Below are 17,571 nucleotides of genomic sequence, written 5' to 3'. Positions count from 1 at the left end.
TTTTCTTGAGTGGCGGTGTATTGCATGGAAAGAAATCGCATTCCTGGTACATTTGAATGGTCAAGTCGGTGACAAGACACACAGTGGGTCCAACCAAAAAAAGTGCAGTGAGACCTATCTAGTAACAGAAGGTCCATCCATTGTGGTGAGAGTAAATCCATGCGGGGTTACCTTGAGCACCTGGCAGTGGTCACCTGTTTTTTCTGTTACTAACAGCGCCAGCACCTATTCACCTATCTTTTGGCTTTCAAGCAACTATTATTTGAATGGAATTTACTGATACATTGGACATTATTTGTATTTTCTTGTGTTGTCCATTCATATATTTTTTTCCCGTTTTTTGCATTTTCACATGTGGCAAATTGTTAAGTAATTTGGTTTCACATTTTTGGCAGGGCAGTCTATACACACATGTATAGGGCTCCTTTACCCATGACAGAAATTTAAAATTTCCTGGCTTGGACATATGGCGGCAGTCAAAACAACTTTCTTTCTGTAATTACTTTACCTATTTGGGTGCTCCCTATTAAAGAACCTCCTCATATATTGTGTGTGCTCCACAACCTATTGCTTTCTTTAATAGGGGCAAAGACAGACCCCATATAAATTGTAAGACCCTATTCCAACGAAAACAGAGTGGAAGCCTCTCCCCCATTTGGCTCACTACTACCCCACGGCACAGAGTGCCCAACTTATGGTTTACCATAATGTTTTTAACCCGCCATTTTGGGTCCCCGTTGAAGTGCTTGAAAACCATCCTATTTCATTACAGCAGCCTTTTTCAACCTTTTCAATGCAGAGGAACCCTTGATATAACTTTCCGGTCTCAGGGAACCCCTGCTAAAATGACTTGATCTACAATTCATGATACATTAGTGTGATAGTCAGAGGTAAGAATGCTCCTTACACTTGCAGTTATTGGGAAGAATTACCCCCTTACAGATTGCTAAAAAGATCAAAGGTGTCAGTGGGAACTTACCTGAGAGGCAAAAATTGCTGATTGCTCAAGGAACCCCTAACAACCTCTGGAGGAACCCTACATTAGAGCCTTTGTTGTGGTTTCTCAACAAATGCAGTTTTCCAGTCCTATTATTTACCATTCTTTGCAGATATGGGACAATTTGAAATATTCTTGTAAACTAATGTCCTTTTAAGCCCTCTTTACAACTCTCATTCACAATCCTCTGTTTCTCCTGGGGTACATAGAATCATACTGATTTAAATGCTGGGTCTCCAAGGACCTGTACAAGATCTCTCACAGAAGTCCTTAGCTTCCCCTCCATACATAATTTGAACAAGGCTCCAGCACAGAAAAAATTTCAGGTACTTTGTCACTAACACAATTTAACATTCACCTTTCCTCTAGACATTGACAATACTTGAGCATACATACATGATCCTCCATATAGAGGTATTATATCTACTACTTATGCCTCAATTTTGGAAGGGCATCCACCTAATCCCCTGTCTCAGAAAACAGGAGAAAGACCTAGGAGGTGGTATGGACCAAGAGGACTGGAAACATAGCTGGCAGATGATATCACATAAATCCATGAATGCATTTGTTTAAGGATCCAACGTCAAATTGCTGATGTGGTGGTATATGGTCTCAGAGCGTTTAGCAAAGTTTGTGGCCACCTCCTCTGATAAATGTTGTAGGAGATACCAACCTCCAGGTACCCTTCTGCATACATGGTGGGAGTGCCCTAAGCTCAGGAGGTTCTGAATTACAGTAGTAGTCTATCGCACCTTCCTGGTGAACTGTTTTCAATGATCACTCTTACCACTATATAGTATAGTATAACACTTTTGGTAAATAATTAGCACATGTTGTATAATGTCCATACATCTAACTGAGGGATTTGGTTCTAAATGAGGGACAACTGGAAGCTTTGCATTTCATCAGGGGCTTTGATGAAGTGTTGGTTTTAACATGAACATTTCAAATGTTCCTTCTGTCTGTAAATGTTTATATGCTTTGAAATATTTTTAAATGGAATATGATTTAACCTATGGATCCCAAAGTTAGCAAGTGAGTTTATGAAAACTGAAAAGCCTGGTGCATATGCAACCAGCAAATCTGTTACTGCTTGGTGCTAATTTATTCATATTAATTTAATTTTATCCTTATAGCCTGTTGAATAATAGATCTTTCTTTGTCTTCTCTAGCCACTGCACATTCTGCTCAGCCCATTGCAATAACAATGTAAGACTGGAAGAGTACAAGGTTTTTATTTGTTTTGTTTGCATTTTGTACCTATAAAGTACATTTTACAGACCAATTACTGGCAAGGTAGTACACAATGGCTTTGCTTGATCTTGCCTCAAAATTAGATGGTTGTGCCAGTGAGGAGAAAGGAACCTTTTTTCTGATCCTCTATGCCAGTGGTCTCCAAACTGTGGTCTGGGGGCTGGATGCGGCCCTTTGCTTGCTTTTTTCTGGCCCAATATTTCATCCTCAGACACCAACAATGGGGCATAATTCCCTCCACTAAAACCAACAAAGGGGCAAAATTCCTCTCAATGACATTAATGATGGGGCACATTTCCTCCCAATGACACCAATGATGGGGCACAATTTCTCCCAATTACACCAATGATGGGGCATGTTTCTTCCCACCCAATCACACCAATGAGGGGGCTCAATTCCTCTCATAGACATCAAAGATGGGGCATTGTTTACTCCCACTGATGTCAGGGCATTTTCTACTTCCAATAGCCACAGTCCGGCCCCCCTAAAGTCTGAAGGACAGTAAACTGGCCCTTTGTTTAGAAAGTTTGGAGACCCCTGCTCTATGCCCTCTTTTGCACAATTACGTGGGATACATTGATGATAGTTTTTTTAAACAACGATCAATAATTCACAGCTACTTGCTGTAAAAATGTAATCACTGCTGATACCTTGTCTGAAAAACCCAAAAAGAAGAAATATATACAGTTATCTTTATGCAAAACTATTTGTTGCAATTTAGTATATACGTTAGCAAAATACATGTTACATTTCATTATCAATCATTTAAATTTATACAAAATATACAAAATATAGGGAGAAAAGTTCAGTTTACTTGTATAAATATACATCATACATAATATTATGTATAAAATTTGTAATTAGCAAATAATGTTTGGGTTACTTTGGATTAGCATGTGAAAAAAACACTTACTGGAAAATACTGCAATGTTTAGAGAATGAAATGAAGAAGTCTGAGGCTGTGCACAAACATATATCTTTACACATCATTTTTAATAACATAGAATATAAAAAATCCTAAAGAGCAACTCACCCTTAGACAGATTATCAATTATGGGTGTAACGGGTAGAGTATGATCACTTTGTTAGGAACCTAAGGGGTAGAACTGCCCCTCACCCAAGCATATTTTTGGCAGATAGAATTGGATTTTTAGCTGAGCTCCTTGTTTAAGGACACATAATACGACCTTTGCGTGTCCTGTGCCCTTCCTGGATTTGTCATGTGTCGCTTACAATGGAGTACGAATGTTGTGCTGGGTCAAGTTTGGGATAGTTCCTGCCTGGATAATGGAAATCAGTAAAGACTTATCAGAAAATCAAATCTTTTGGGTGGAGGTACTCTTTAATATACATAAATAGATGCCTTTTTGGTCTATTCAGCTTTGGCTGAGCTCTGATCCGCGCCTTGAGACATTAATGATGCTGAGGTCAGGAACACCCAAATTCTCACGTAGACAGGAGTTGGAAATTCCATTAGGGACATCTCAGGGCCCATTCATATTTGTGCATTTTGGAAATGTGTTCTAAATGTTCCACAACACATTGCTATGCACCTCGTCTACGTGTAGTGACTTGCAGTGCCATTTATTGTGCATGGCACCCCAACGCACTGTAGAGTAGGATGCAATGCATGATGCACAGCGGCACACCACATTGCACATACCATGTGTTGTGGAGCACAATTGAAAAAGAGTCATGCACTTTTTCATTGATTGTGGTATGTTGGCAGTCTATTCATAACAAATGGGATGCCTTAATGCTACACACATTAACACACCACAGCGGATTGCTATAGTGTGAGTATGACCTCGCTAGGGGAGTATCTGAACATGTATCATGTACACGTGTAAAAAGCCGGTGGCTGACCCGCTAGGCTTCACCATTAACAAAATACCAGTTGTAGGTGGATGGACGGCTAAAAAAATTAGGTGCCTGGGCTTATACTCTATATTTTGCTATACTGTATATATGTTGACCAAAGCACACACAGGACTTGGCCAAGGGAGCTAATCGGCAAATTAAGCAATTTATTGTGTGTCCGCTGTTTAGGTGGGTGCAACCCACCTTTATCATGGCATATGCTATTAAAACCTCTGTGTTAAAAATATATCTTATCATTCTTGTGTAATGGGTTTTCAAATGCTTAATTTATCAATTTTTTTCATTTTGGATTATTTGGTGTGTATACATCCTTTGATAAAACATCTTCCTAAAAATAGCTCCATCCTCAGAATAAACCGTTAAATGACAAACATTACTTATAAAATGGCACACGCAGAAGACTTCTTAGCAGGTACATTTGTCGAAGCAAAGTTCTTCTCGTTCGCTTCAGTTGTAGAAGGAAAAGTATTTGAAACTTCCTGTGCTGGCTCCATTGAAGAATTCTTTTTTTTGTGTACATTGAAGTCTGCATTGCTTTGCTTATTTCTGCTCTGCTTAGTGTTATCCGTAGCTAATAAAATAAAGTTTTTTTTTGCGTTAGAATATTTAAACCCAGTCACTAAAATCTCATATTAGCTTTAACATATTCATGTCATTTCAAAAGCAATTTTTAGTATTTTTAAAACTACAGCTTTCATTAAAATAACACCCTGTACAGGCACTTCCTGTTATAAAGTGACAAAGCCCTGTCATTATCTCCCAGTTGCTCTCCCGTGTTGTCACCCTGTCGCTCGATTTCTCTATAGAGTCCACAACCTGTTGTGCTGATGCACATTGCACATGTATGTTCCACGGCTGAAACCATTTAGGAACTCACCCTGAGAAATGTGAAGCAGTTGCTGGAGTGAATACATATGTACAGGAAGTGACTGCAAAAAGGTTACAGGATATATGTAGTGCTAACAAAGGGTAAAAAAGTATTTTATTAAAAACACATAGCAGTTGTTTATGGTACACAGTGCTTTAGCAAACTACATATCTTTTAGTTAGGATTTACATCTACTTATATTTTATTATGTTATTAAAGATAGAAACTATTTCATGATTAACCTCCAGTGGATACCTCCATGTTGGTAAAGTTTACCTAATCATCAATAAACATAGACTCACTAAGGGCTTAGAGCTCACTGTTAAACCTTCAGAGTACTCCCAAGAGATTCTTGTAGGTTAATTGGCTCCTGTTGGATGTGTATGTATGAATGTGAGTTAGGGATCTTAGATTGTAAACTGCTTGAGGGCAGTGACTGATGTGAATGTAAAATATATATGTAAAGTGCTACAAAAATATTTGGAGCTATATAGGTAACTGTAATAAAATAAATACAGGCGTACCTCGGTTTATGAATTTAATGTGTTCTGCGGGACGTTTTGTAGCAAACAATTTGTAAACTGAAATGTGGTTTCCCATAGGAATGCACTGAAAACTAATTAATCTGTTCCGGAGGTCAGAAAAAAGTGAAAAAAAGTCTTTTATCGGTTCAAAACTCTTTATAAAGTGCACTTTAAAGGCATAAATACTGTACAGGGACATATTTAAAAATTAATTCGTAAATGCATTGAAAACCAATTAATCCATTTGTATTGCAAAAAACATTTGTAAATGCATTAAAAACCAATTAATCCGTTCTGGAGGTCAGAAAAAAGTAAAAAAAAACTCTTTTTTCTGTTCAAAACTCTTTATAAAGTGCACTTTAAAGGCATAGTACTGTACAGGGACATGATTAAAAAAAAATTTGTAAATGCATTGAAAACCAATTAATCTGTTCGTATTGCGAAAAAAATTTGTAAACCGAGGCATTATTTTCAATGGATTTTAATTCGTAAACCAAAAATTCCGTTAACCGAGGAGTTTGTTAACCGAAATACGCCTGTACATTGGTTACTGTATTTTGCACTACCCTCTTAGATTTTGTTTAGGCATTTGGAAACAGTTTGATTGGTGAAAGATTTCCACCTAGACATACACATGGTGATTAGATTAATTTATTGTCATTGTGAATAAATCCCACAACGAAATTACAAGCAATGAGAGGAACTCCAAGACAAAATCACAAATTTTATTAAAACAAATTTCACAAAAATAGTACAAACTCCCCTTAAAATAACAGGAAAAAGTACCATTTATTTCCTAACCTAAAACTACATTTCCATTTACTTACCTTTATTGCCCGTAGAAAGAAGCTCTCCCTATATCTATTTTTTCTGCCTTAAATGTTCTTATATCATCTACCAGAGAGCAACAACTCAAATAAGTGATAACCAGGATGAGATGAGTCACTTCCTATTTTCTCCGTTCTTTCTAGACAGTGGGAATCATACATTTTTGCCAAGGATGGAAATCTACAACCCACTATTTTCTGCGTAGTAGAAATTATTTTTTGCAGAGAGTTCCTGTCAACTACAGTGCAGTTTGAGTACATGAATACATTCTCTAAGGAAGAGCAATAAAAAGTCTGTAATACCTTTTGCCCTAGACCAGGGGTCTCCAAACTTTCTAAACAAAGGACCAGTTTACTGTCCTTCAGACTTTACAAGGGCCGGACTGTGGCCAGTGGGAGTAAAAAAGGTCCCGACGTCAGTGGAGAAAAAAATAATGCCCCATTGTTTGGTGTCAGTAGGAGGAATTGTGCCCCATCATTGATGCCATTGGGTCATTGGACCCTATCATTTGTATCACTGGAGTGGGAGGAATTGTGCCCCATCATTGATGTCAATGGACCCTATCAATTGTGTCACTGGGAGGAATTGTGCCCCATCATTGATGTTATTGGACCCTATTAATTGTGTCACTGGAAGGAATTGTGCCCCATTGTTGGTGTCATTGGAAGGAGTTGTGCCCCCTTCATTGGTGTGAGTGGAGGGAATTATACCCAATTGTTGATATCAGTAGATGAAATAGTGCCCCAAGGGCCAGATAAAAGCAAGCAGTTTGGAGACCACTGCACTAGACCATTCTTCCTGAGCAGTCTAAGAAAATATCATCGTTGCTGGGATTTTTTTTGTTATAAGTGCTTGTACATTAACTAACCATACAAGATTCTCCAAAATATATACCCCGAGAAACTTGAAAACAGAGACCCTTTCCACACATTCACCTCTATGTACGAGTATATAAAGTATGACTCTCTGCCAGGTGATGAAATTCTAAGGCTGGCCATATGTGAGATGGGGAAACAGCTCTCATTGTTTGAACACTGTGTGGAAGTAAATTAATGTTTTGACTGATATTCTGCGGTTTAGCCACAAGATGTCACTGTTTTTCTAACACAGCCTCAGACTGCATAGATATTTGTATATTCATGAAGAGGTGGGGTTTTGCACATTGGGTTTGAGAGAACAGGAAAGAGAGAGAGAAGCCATGTTTTGTAGCATGGTGAATAAGGGTCCGTGTGAGCTGAGAATCTCATGACATTGAGGTGTGAAAGCGTCCCTCAGTAACCAGAGATTGCTGCCAGGACGCTGATGAGATTGCTGCCAGGACGCTGATGAGATTGCTGCCAGGAAGCTGATGAGATTGCTGCCAGGAAGCTGATGAGATTGAGATTGCTGCCAGGAAGGCTGATGAGAGCAGAGGAACTAAGCAACATATACAGCAAGACTGCATGCTTGTTGGAGAGACATTTGCTCTGTTCAGAGTCACCAGCGGATGAAAAGCAGACCCGGGTCGGTAAGATCGTGCACGCAGCTCATTTCAGTGTTGGCGCCTTGAGACTGAGTCCAGGCCTATAGTTAGTTAGGGTCTCTGTTTGTGTCAGGCCACAAGTGTTGTTACTGATTATTGGAAGGACTCCACAACATAAAGTGACATTTCACATTGGAGAGCTGATAAAATCCTACAAACTCAAGCCAGACTGGCATTTTGCTCAGAAGGAATACTCAGGCACATGCTACAGGACCAGTTATGGGAGAGGGAATACTGTAGATTTGTGTAAGATTGTAAGCTGTTGTGCTGCACCGCAGGCTAGCCCATACCGTACACCCATACACTGATTCCTGCTCTCTTAGGGTAATAACGGGTAAGGTGTGGCAGCTTAGTTGTGCCCGCCAGTAGGTAAATTACTACACCTTCTACCTTCATCCATCAGGAGGCGCTGTGCTGTGCAGCACAAGGGTCTCAGCCTTTGGGCTGGGTGTATGTAAATTTATTGTATGTTTCCAGCATTTGTGGTTGTGTTTATTTGCCACTTCTAAGTATAATTCTGTTGTGGCAAAAGCTGGTGTTGGGGTTGCTTTCCTTGTTCGTGACTTCACTGTATCCTGGGGAGCCCACCCCGGTACACGGCTTACAACTACATGGATCAGCTTTTTTTTATTATTGTATTCTGACAGTGGGGACTCCTCCCCCCATGCAGTGCTGATCAAACTAAAATTTTTCAACAAGCCCATTTGTGACAAGTTAATAGATCGACTTCTTGAGAACAGGAATGGCCATAGATGGCCTAAAATTTGGCCTCTGCTGAATCGGATGACAATTCATCCATCTATAACCAGCAATATTTCTTCAACTATGGGCTTACTGGCAACAAAATCTACTGAAATCACAGGTAATAGAAAACAGAGTCTAATGTTTATATAATGTTACTATAATTATTTGCATCAAATGTAATTAATGAGCCCATAGACCTTTGCATGTGGTAACATGGAGGGATCTCTATCTCACTGTCAGGAATGGACTCACCACTGGTGGTGGGACTCACCTGCCATGTGGGCTGCAGTACCAGGGCTGGCCAGCGGGTGCTCTCAGCAGCCAGAAGCTCACTCATGCAATCAAGTCATCACCTGAGGCTGATTGCAGGAAGTGTATTTAAGGAGTGGCCAGGCCTTCAGTCAGGGCCTTGGTGTATGTTTCCCATGAGCCCCTGTACCTGCTTTCTGTCTGCTTTCTGCCTGATCCTGATTCTGCTTTGATCCTGACTCTGAACGAACTCCGCCAGTCCTGACCTCGGCTATTCCTGACCACTCTTCCGCTCGCTCCTGGTACCCTGTTTGCCCGTTTGCTACCGACCCGGCCTGCCCGACTACGTTTGATTTGTATATATGGTTATCTGTTGGAGGTTGGGTTGTTTGCACTGTGTTATGTTTACCTTGCACTGCGTTTGTGTTGTTTAGTCTTTAATAAATTGTCTTGTTTACTCTATACCTGAAGCCTGCGTTTCCCTGTGTCAGTCCACACACCTCTGGTCATACCTAGAGCCCTGACACTCCTGCACTTTCCTGGTAAGCAGTGGTGGAAAAGTCATCCTACTTTCATTGACACCACTTTAGTGTACTCGATTTCATCTCTCACATATGGTAACTGCATGGCAGAATGGCATTATTATTAGACGCAATTGCAGATTTGGTCAGTAGATGAAATATGCAAATGTTAGGCTGATGAACACTGTTAACGTTTTGGCCAATGTAGAGAAATCAGCCAAAGTTCTAACTGTGTGGCCTAGCCAGCTCAAAAAAAGTCAGTCAACGTTTGAGGAAGGTTTTGATTGTCAAGAGAACAGTTCTTTCAGCCAATCCGATGCAGGCATTGTTTGAGTTTGCTAACAGATGGTGCTAGCAGCTTCAAGAATACAATAGCTCAGCAGAGGGGATTCATCCATTCATACCATTTGTGTGGATGGATAAATCTGTTAAATGTATTTTGTTCAGCTTACAGGCTAAATGAAAGGATCTGTTACTGTATGGTCAAGCATTTGTTCCAGGAAACCCTGGTAAGGTGTGTTAAAGTGGTTCTAAAGGTAGAAGGTTTGTTATTTTACTGCATTTTATGCAGTAAGGTTAAAAAAAACTTCTATGTGCAGCTCCCTCCTAGCCCCCCCTTACTTACTCATACTTACCTGATCCCGATCTCGATCCAGTGATGTGTTGAGAGCAGTGTCTCTCTTGGCTCTCTCCCTCCTCATTGGCTTAGTGACATCACAGCCAGTAAGGAGAGTGAGGGGGTGGAGCCAAGCCTTGCTCTGAGTGTCAATGGATTGCGCCTGCATGAATGCCCCCATAGCAAGCGGCACTTGTCTGGGAAAGGGTTGGGGAAGGGTCAGTAGCACCAGTAGGGGACCCAAAAAGAGGAAGATCGGGGCTGCTCTGTACAAAACCACTGCACAGAGCACTTAAGCATATATATATCATACTTTACAATCACTTTAAGGGGCTTCTTTTAATTTAGAGTATGACACAATCAGTACGACAGTAAAGAACTTATAGACAATCACATATGAAAATGTAAATACTTACCTAATCTTTCTTCCTGTTTATTCTGTAGGTTATGGAGTCTTTCAGTACTGCTTTGCCTCTTGTTAAAGTGTATCTATGGTCAAAATTCAAAAATTATTATTATACAGGATTTATATAGTGCCAACAGTTTGCTCAGCGCTTTACAATATAACGGGAGACAATACAGCAACAATACAGGTCAATACAAGAGGGCTAGGAGGATCTGCTCCGTGGAGCTTACAATCTAGGAATCGTTATATTCATTTCCACATTAAGTTTCAGTTATTTCTAGCCTATTCCTACTAATGTGAACAATATGTAGTTTTGATCTGTTACAAATGGCACTTTACACATTGACATACCTCCTTAGGCCCAGTCTGTTTGGACAGTATGGTCACCTGCTGCTTGGTACCATCCACAGGCACCTTAAAGCTCCACCCAAAAGGGAAGTTCTGCTTTAAGCCTTTTCTCCCCTGCTCCCCATTAAGAATTGGAACCTTTGGGGAGCGGGTACCCAAATTTGACAGGTACACGCTCCCATCTCCGCTGCGATCGCCTAGGCAATCGGAAGTAGAAGTTGTCCTCCCCCCTCCCTCCCCGTAGTCTTCTGGGACACGTGACAGGTCCCAGAAAACTACGGGGCCATTCACAAAGCGCAGTGCTTCTTGCGCATGCGCAGTGGACACCTAGTTGTGAAGCCACAAGCTGTCACAGCCGGGTGCCCACACTGAAGATGCCAGCGCCAGGGAGAGAAGACAGCCGGTGAAACCAGCGGTGGTGAGGACACTGCTGGACTGAGGGAAAGGTAAGTGTCTGTATTTTAAAAGTCAGCAGCTACAGTTTTTGTAGCTGCTGACTTTTATTTTTTTTTTCAGGTGGAACTCCGCTTTAACTCTTCAATACACAGAAGTTGAATACAACACAATTTTGCTTCAGCTAATTGCAGTATAGAGGACATTTTTCCAGTCTTTTGAAGAGTAAGAAGACAGACTTTCCTGAGCCGTCTCTTTGAATAACTAACACTGACCGAGGGAACATGGAAGAAGTGGGGAAGGTCTAGCTAAGACTAAACTAACTACCAATAAACAAGAAGGGTGGACAGAGGAATATACCAAAATCACATTAGTGAGCAAGGTGCAGTGGCCCAAAACCTATTATATGTCGGCATACTACAGAAAACTGATAACCTCATACACTACAATACAAGGCATACAAAATACATCAGGAATGGGACAGAACAAATTTGTAAACTTACTTTTTCCCACACATTTACTTCATTGAATTCTGTGACATATATTCACTATGCCTTGTGAATATGCACTGATGTGTCATACATTTCCTAGCGCCTGGCTTTTGAGCTACAGGGGGCACAGTCCATACAGGAAACAAAAAAAAAAGTTGGGGTTCTAAAACATCTTTCTTGGACAAAATAGTACTCCAGGCTCCCACTAAAAGCCAATCACCCGACCAATGCTGGGGTACCAGCGGTCTCTCATGGGCCGTCTCTGTGTGAATGTGAGATTCTGAACAGATTGTCAGATTGTATCATTTCTTGTCAATGGTCTCTGAGCATTCACTTCCTGTAGACCATTTCCCAGAAGCCTTCACTTCCTTGTTGCATCACAGAAGAGGGTGTGATAGGGTGTGTTCACCCCTCTGGACCACACACCCCTCATTACAATACTACCTTCCTTCCTCAGCTATGTAGTACAAGGGCCTGTCTGATTTGATACCAATTGAATAGATTGTTCAGGTGTGTCCTTCTATCCCATAGTTCTTGTAAATCTAAAATAAATTGTACAGAGATTGTACAATCAGATTGCATAGTGTACGGCCATCTGTATACAAGTACATAGGAGGAAGTGGATGAAAACATTAAGCTTTCAGGCCCCGTTCACATCTACACGTAGTGAAGACTCCCATTCCCGCATGTGTTTGTTTTGGGTGTTTTGGAGTGTTTTCACTCATCACGCATAGGTCAGCCCATTCACTTGAACGGGCTGTCATACACGCAACAATTGCCCCAGAAAAGCTCCAGAACTTTGTTTGGAACAGAGCATGGTGCGTCACCGCAGTTTTTGGTGCGTTTGCCACACTTGGGGTGCCTTTACCATGTAATGGCAACACAAAGTTGATGCACGTTTCTGAAATGCATGGCAAAGCACACATTTCCTGAGCAGATTGCCATATGTTCAGAAACACAGAGATGTGAATGGAGCCTCATTGTTCTGTGTAACCGCACCAATTTTACTTTCAGGCCCCATTCACACCTAGAGTAGAGAGAACACATGCTTTTGGCTCATTTTTCCATTGACGCACATAGGGAAGCCTGTTGATTTCAATGGGCTGTGCTACACGTGCAGGGCCATTTTTAACGCAGGGCAAAAAGGGCAGCTACCCTGGGCCCTGTAATTGTTGTGGGGCCTAATGCAGCTGCCCCTTGATCCCGCACTGCCTGCAATTAGTTTCCCCGGTGTATTGGATGCTGCCGATTTCCCCCCCCCCTTGCTCTCCAGGCTGGGTTGATAAAAGCATCCACACTGTGACGGGAGAGGCACAGCTGTGGCCTGAATGTCCTAGAGCCCGCTTCTCCCTCTGTCAGGAGCTGTAGGACCGGAATGGCTGTGACAGGGAATGAGGCAGAGCGGTTCTCTGTGTTCCTCCGCCCTCACCCCCGCCTGTCAGACAGGTTAAAGGTATGTTACACTTGTGGATTTACTCATGCTTGTAGTGATATTACTCAACTAGGTGTGTCAGAGGGGCTAAGGTTGTTTTTGAAGTTGAGGTGCAGAGCAGAGAACCCAAAATTACCAAGAGGCTACATCGGGGGTGGCGCTACATCGGCTTTCGCTTTCCAGCACTCACAATTCGCAATGTGTGGACACATACAGTAACACATGCAACCTCCACCCTGGGAGTCTACAGCATCCTACCCAGTCAGCAGCGCCCACTGGTAGATGGACAGGGCAAATGGCCAGGGAGAACAGTGGCCTGGCTCAGATAATAGGGTGGCTGCAGCCAGCGTTGGCAGGGCAGAGGGCTTGGCTCCGTAGTGCTACTGTGTACTCCAGAACTGGCGGTGGGGAAGTAAGGTGACAGCAAAGGAGGGAGATGTGCTGGCTGCTAATGAACACTTGACAACGAGCTGCACCAGGAGGACAAACTTTGTGTAAGTCTCACTTGTCCTGTATGACTTCTCTATTCCCAGCCGGTCCTTCTACTACAGACAGCAAGACTAGTCATTTATATTCGCCACCATCAATCCCACCCCACAAGCCAAAGTCCTAGGTGTCACTCTAGACTCAAACCTGTCCTTCTAACCCCATGTCCAATCATTGGCAAACTCATGCAGGCTCCACCTCTGCAACATCTCCAAAATACGTTCGTTCCTAACCCCAGACACTACTAAACAACTCGTTCACTCCCTTATTATCTCAGGTCTGGACTACTGCAACTCCCTTCTCACTGGCTTACCTCATTGCAGACTATCCCCGCTTCAGTCTATCCTGAACTCAGTGGCCAGACTCATCCACCTTACCAACTGCTCCGCTTCTGCCACCCCCCTCTGTCATTTCCTCCACTACTAACACAGACATACAAAGCCATTCATGATGCTGCCCCAAACTACCTCACCGACCTGATACCCAAATACCACCCTACCCGTAATCTTCGCTCCTCACAAGACCTCCTACTTTCTAGCTCCCTGGTCTTCACTTCTCACGCCCAACTGCAGGACTTCTCCAGGACTTCCCCCACCCTCTGGAACTCACTACCCCAATCCATCAGACTGTCACCTACCCTCCTCACCTTTAGGTGCACCCTGAAAACCCATCTCTTCAGGGAAGCCTACCCCGCCCTCACCTAACAGCCGATCTCCTCCACTCCTCCCACCACTCCTCCCTCCACTCCATCCCCCACAGCCACTTCCTCCTTTACCACTATCCCCTCCCTCCTAGATTGTAAGCTCGAAAGAGCAGGGCCTTTGAATCCCTTGTGTTCTGTTTTGTTACTGTATTGTCTCATGTTCTGTCCCCCACTATAATGTACAGCGCTGAGCAAACCTTTTAGCGCTATATAAATGCTGTATAATAATAATCATAATAATTTCTGGCAGCCAATTCTCGGGGATGCTGCTCAGATTGGACTCTGTTCCTACCTAACCTATTGGTGGGTCACCTCACCTCCCCAGTCCATGGTGTGCAGGCAGTGAGGAGATAATGTGCTTTAACCTTCAGCAACCAATCAGTGAGTCATAATCATATGTTTTAACCTCTATAAATCCAATACGTAAGTGGTAATGATGCACAGTAACCTATAGTAACCAATTCATGAGCAGTAATAATGTGCAGCAACCTCTAGCAACCAACCAGTGAGCTGTAAGGATGTACAGTAACCTCTAGCAACCAATCAGTGAGCTTGCACCAATTAGTGAGTGTGGACCAGTTCTTTATGCTTACATTATTAAAAATGTTTTTAGAGATGTCTATGTGTGTGTTTTTTGGAATGTTGGGGTGGAGGCCAAAATTTTGTGGGGGGACCCCAAGTAAATGTTTACGCGGGGTCCAATCAATGTTAAAGGTGGCCCTGTACACGTGGGAAGTAGCTCATGGGACATTTTGGCTTGGTGCATGTTGCATATTTTTTACTGCGAGTTTTTCTGCATTTGTCACCCGTTTTTTCATGTGGCAAAATGTGTGCTTGTTTCTGTGTTTTGGTGTGCCATTAACAATTAATCACACTGAAAGAGCAACTAGTTAATTTTAGTTGTATAAAGGTGGACATACACTATGCAATCTGATTGTACAATCTCTGTACGATCTCCTTTTAGATTTACCAAAACTTTATAATAGGAGGACATACCATCTATCCAATCACTCATGTATCCAGTCAAGCAGGCCCTTACATTACACTAGGGGTGTCCAGTGGGCTGCATTGGGGGCCCAGGGAGTTTAGCATGCGGCCTGAGCCTGTCTATAGAGATGCTGAGGTAGCCAAGCAAATGCACGTGGGGAGAGATGCCTGGGATGCTGTGAATAAAATAGTTGATGGGTGAAGGGTGTGTACTAATGAGGTCAGTGCAGGATGTGTGTGCTAATGAGATCAGCTGGTAATCTGCTTCCGGGGTCCTACTGGCTCCTCTGTCCTCTGTCTACATTCCAGGAATTGAAAAAGCTTTCTAAGAAATTTACCAAAGGCTAAGGTAAGGCCTTGATCTCCAGATCAAAGAGAGCTTGTATATTTTTGCAATTGAGGTGCATTAACAGTATATTGGTGCATAGGGGAGCTAGATTTAAGAAAAAAAGGTGAAAATAGCCTTTAAAAATGTTTAAAGGCAAAACTTTTTTAAGTTTTGGATAGAGTAGGAGAATTTTAAAATTGCTGTCATTTTTGTCTCACTATAGACTTTTTTCTTCACTTCCTGTCAACGGGATGAGATGACAACTTTCCAATGTGAGGGAGATCTCCTTTTAGACAGCTGTCATGGAAACAAGTATTCCCTTTATTTCTGTTCTAGCATCACTCCAAATTTTGGATTTAGGCTGGCAATACAGTGGGTATAGAAAAGAATCCCCCCACCCATTTAAAAATAATCAAATTTTGTTGCTCTGCAGCCTGAAATGAAGTTTTTGTTTTATCCAGCTGTATTTACTCAGTGCAAGTGAAAGATATAACACCAACATGTCAGGAAAAAAAAAGGAAAAAAAGAAAAGAATCACCGAGTTGGAAAAAGGATCACCCCCTGGGTCAGTATTTTGTTGAACCACTTTTTGCTTTGATTACAACCTTTAGTCTGTTGATATATGCCTCTACTAAGTTTGCACACTCTTCTTTGTAGAACTGTTCAAGCTCAGTTCAATTTGGTGGTGACTGACAACTTTCGGGCAGAGGGCAACGGATTTTCCAAAAGAATCTGACGGTATTTTGCCCCATCCATTTTTCCTTCTATCCTGACAAATACTCCAGTACCTGCTGCAGAGAAACACCCCCATAACAGGATATTACCACCTCCATGCTTTACTGTAGGAATGGTGTTATTTGGATGGTGAGCTGTATTGGATTTCCGCCAGACATTCTTTAGTGTTGAGGCCAGATAATTCAATTTTAGTCTCCTCTGACCAGAACACCTTTTTCCATGTGGTCTCATGTGGTGCATTTTTGCAAAGCTCAGTCATGACTGCATGTGGCCTTTCTTGAGGAGTGGCCTTTTTCTTGCAACCCTCCCATACAAGCCATGTTTGTGGAGAATTTGTGATATTGTTGTCACATGCACACAATGACCACGCATTGTCATAAATTGTTGCTGTAGGCCTCTTGGTAGACTCTCTGACCGGTTTCCTCCTGGCTCTTTCATCCAGATTGGAGTGACGTCCTGCTCCAGAAAGGGTCTGTGTTGTACTATATACCTTCCACTTCTTAATAATAGACTTCACTGTGCATCTAGGCATTAATAAAGCCTTTGAAATCATTTTAGATCCATCTCCTGACTTGTGCCTGTCCACAACTTTCTCCTGGATATAATTTGACAGTCCCTTTCCTCCCATAGTTGATTCTTTGCTTCAGTTGCACTACCAGGGACTGAAATGCTCCAGGAAAGCCCTTTCAATCAAAATGCCCACAGCTGATCACAGTTGAAAGTCAATGGCTTTGTGTGCCATTGAGAAGGTGATTAGCTACACCTGATTGAGTTTACAAGTAATTTTTAGGAGAGGGGCAATCCTTTTTCCAACTCACTGATTCTGTATTACATTTTTTTTTTTAAATTTCTGACATGTTGGTGTTACATCTTTCAGTAGGATGTTCTAAGTTGCACTTGTGATGGATTTGGTAAAATGTCTATTTCGTTTCCTATTGAATATATATATATATATATATATATATATATATATATATATATATATATACACTTTTTTATACACATCTTTTTACATATTTACTTTTATACTTTAATACTATTTCTTTCCACATATTTATAAATGTTTAGCATGAATATATATGTTGTGTGAATATTTTCTGCCTGCTGGGCTTTGTGGTACTTTAAGAAATCCTTGCTTAAGAAATATTTGCTCACAGGAACAGACCCCCTCCCATCATGTGATTTGGAAGACAAAAGAATGTTTTTCTCTTTTTTAAGATAAGACTGAAGAAGATCACACCTATACCATGACGGAGAT

At 41.7% G+C, this 17,571-nt stretch overlaps 1 protein-coding gene across 1 annotated transcript in view; it reads right to left on the bottom strand.

The window, feature by feature from the left end:
* Window positions 1-3,043: 3,043 nt before the first annotated feature.
* Window positions 3,044-17,571, bottom strand: part of LOC149468193 (uncharacterized) — a 34,575-nt gene continuing 20,047 nt past the window's right edge. The window contains exons 3-4 of the mRNA XM_089670603.1: window positions 10,421-10,493; window positions 3,044-4,703 (exon numbers count right to left, since the gene is read on the bottom strand). Coding sequence (XP_089526729.1) covers window positions 4,510-4,703; window positions 10,421-10,493 — 267 coding nt within the window. The 3' untranslated portion in view covers window positions 3,044-4,509. The remainder of the gene's footprint in view (window positions 4,704-10,420; window positions 10,494-17,571) is intronic.

This window comes from Staurois parvus, unplaced genomic scaffold, assembly GCF_062004578.1.
Source record: "Staurois parvus isolate SC_StPar_1 unplaced genomic scaffold, SC_StPar_1.0 ptg000091l, whole genome shotgun sequence".
Taxonomy (NCBI): Eukaryota; Metazoa; Chordata; class Amphibia; order Anura; family Ranidae; genus Staurois; species Staurois parvus.
The sequence above is the reverse complement of the archived record's forward strand: the minus strand, read 5'-3'. Positions and strand labels throughout refer to the sequence as shown.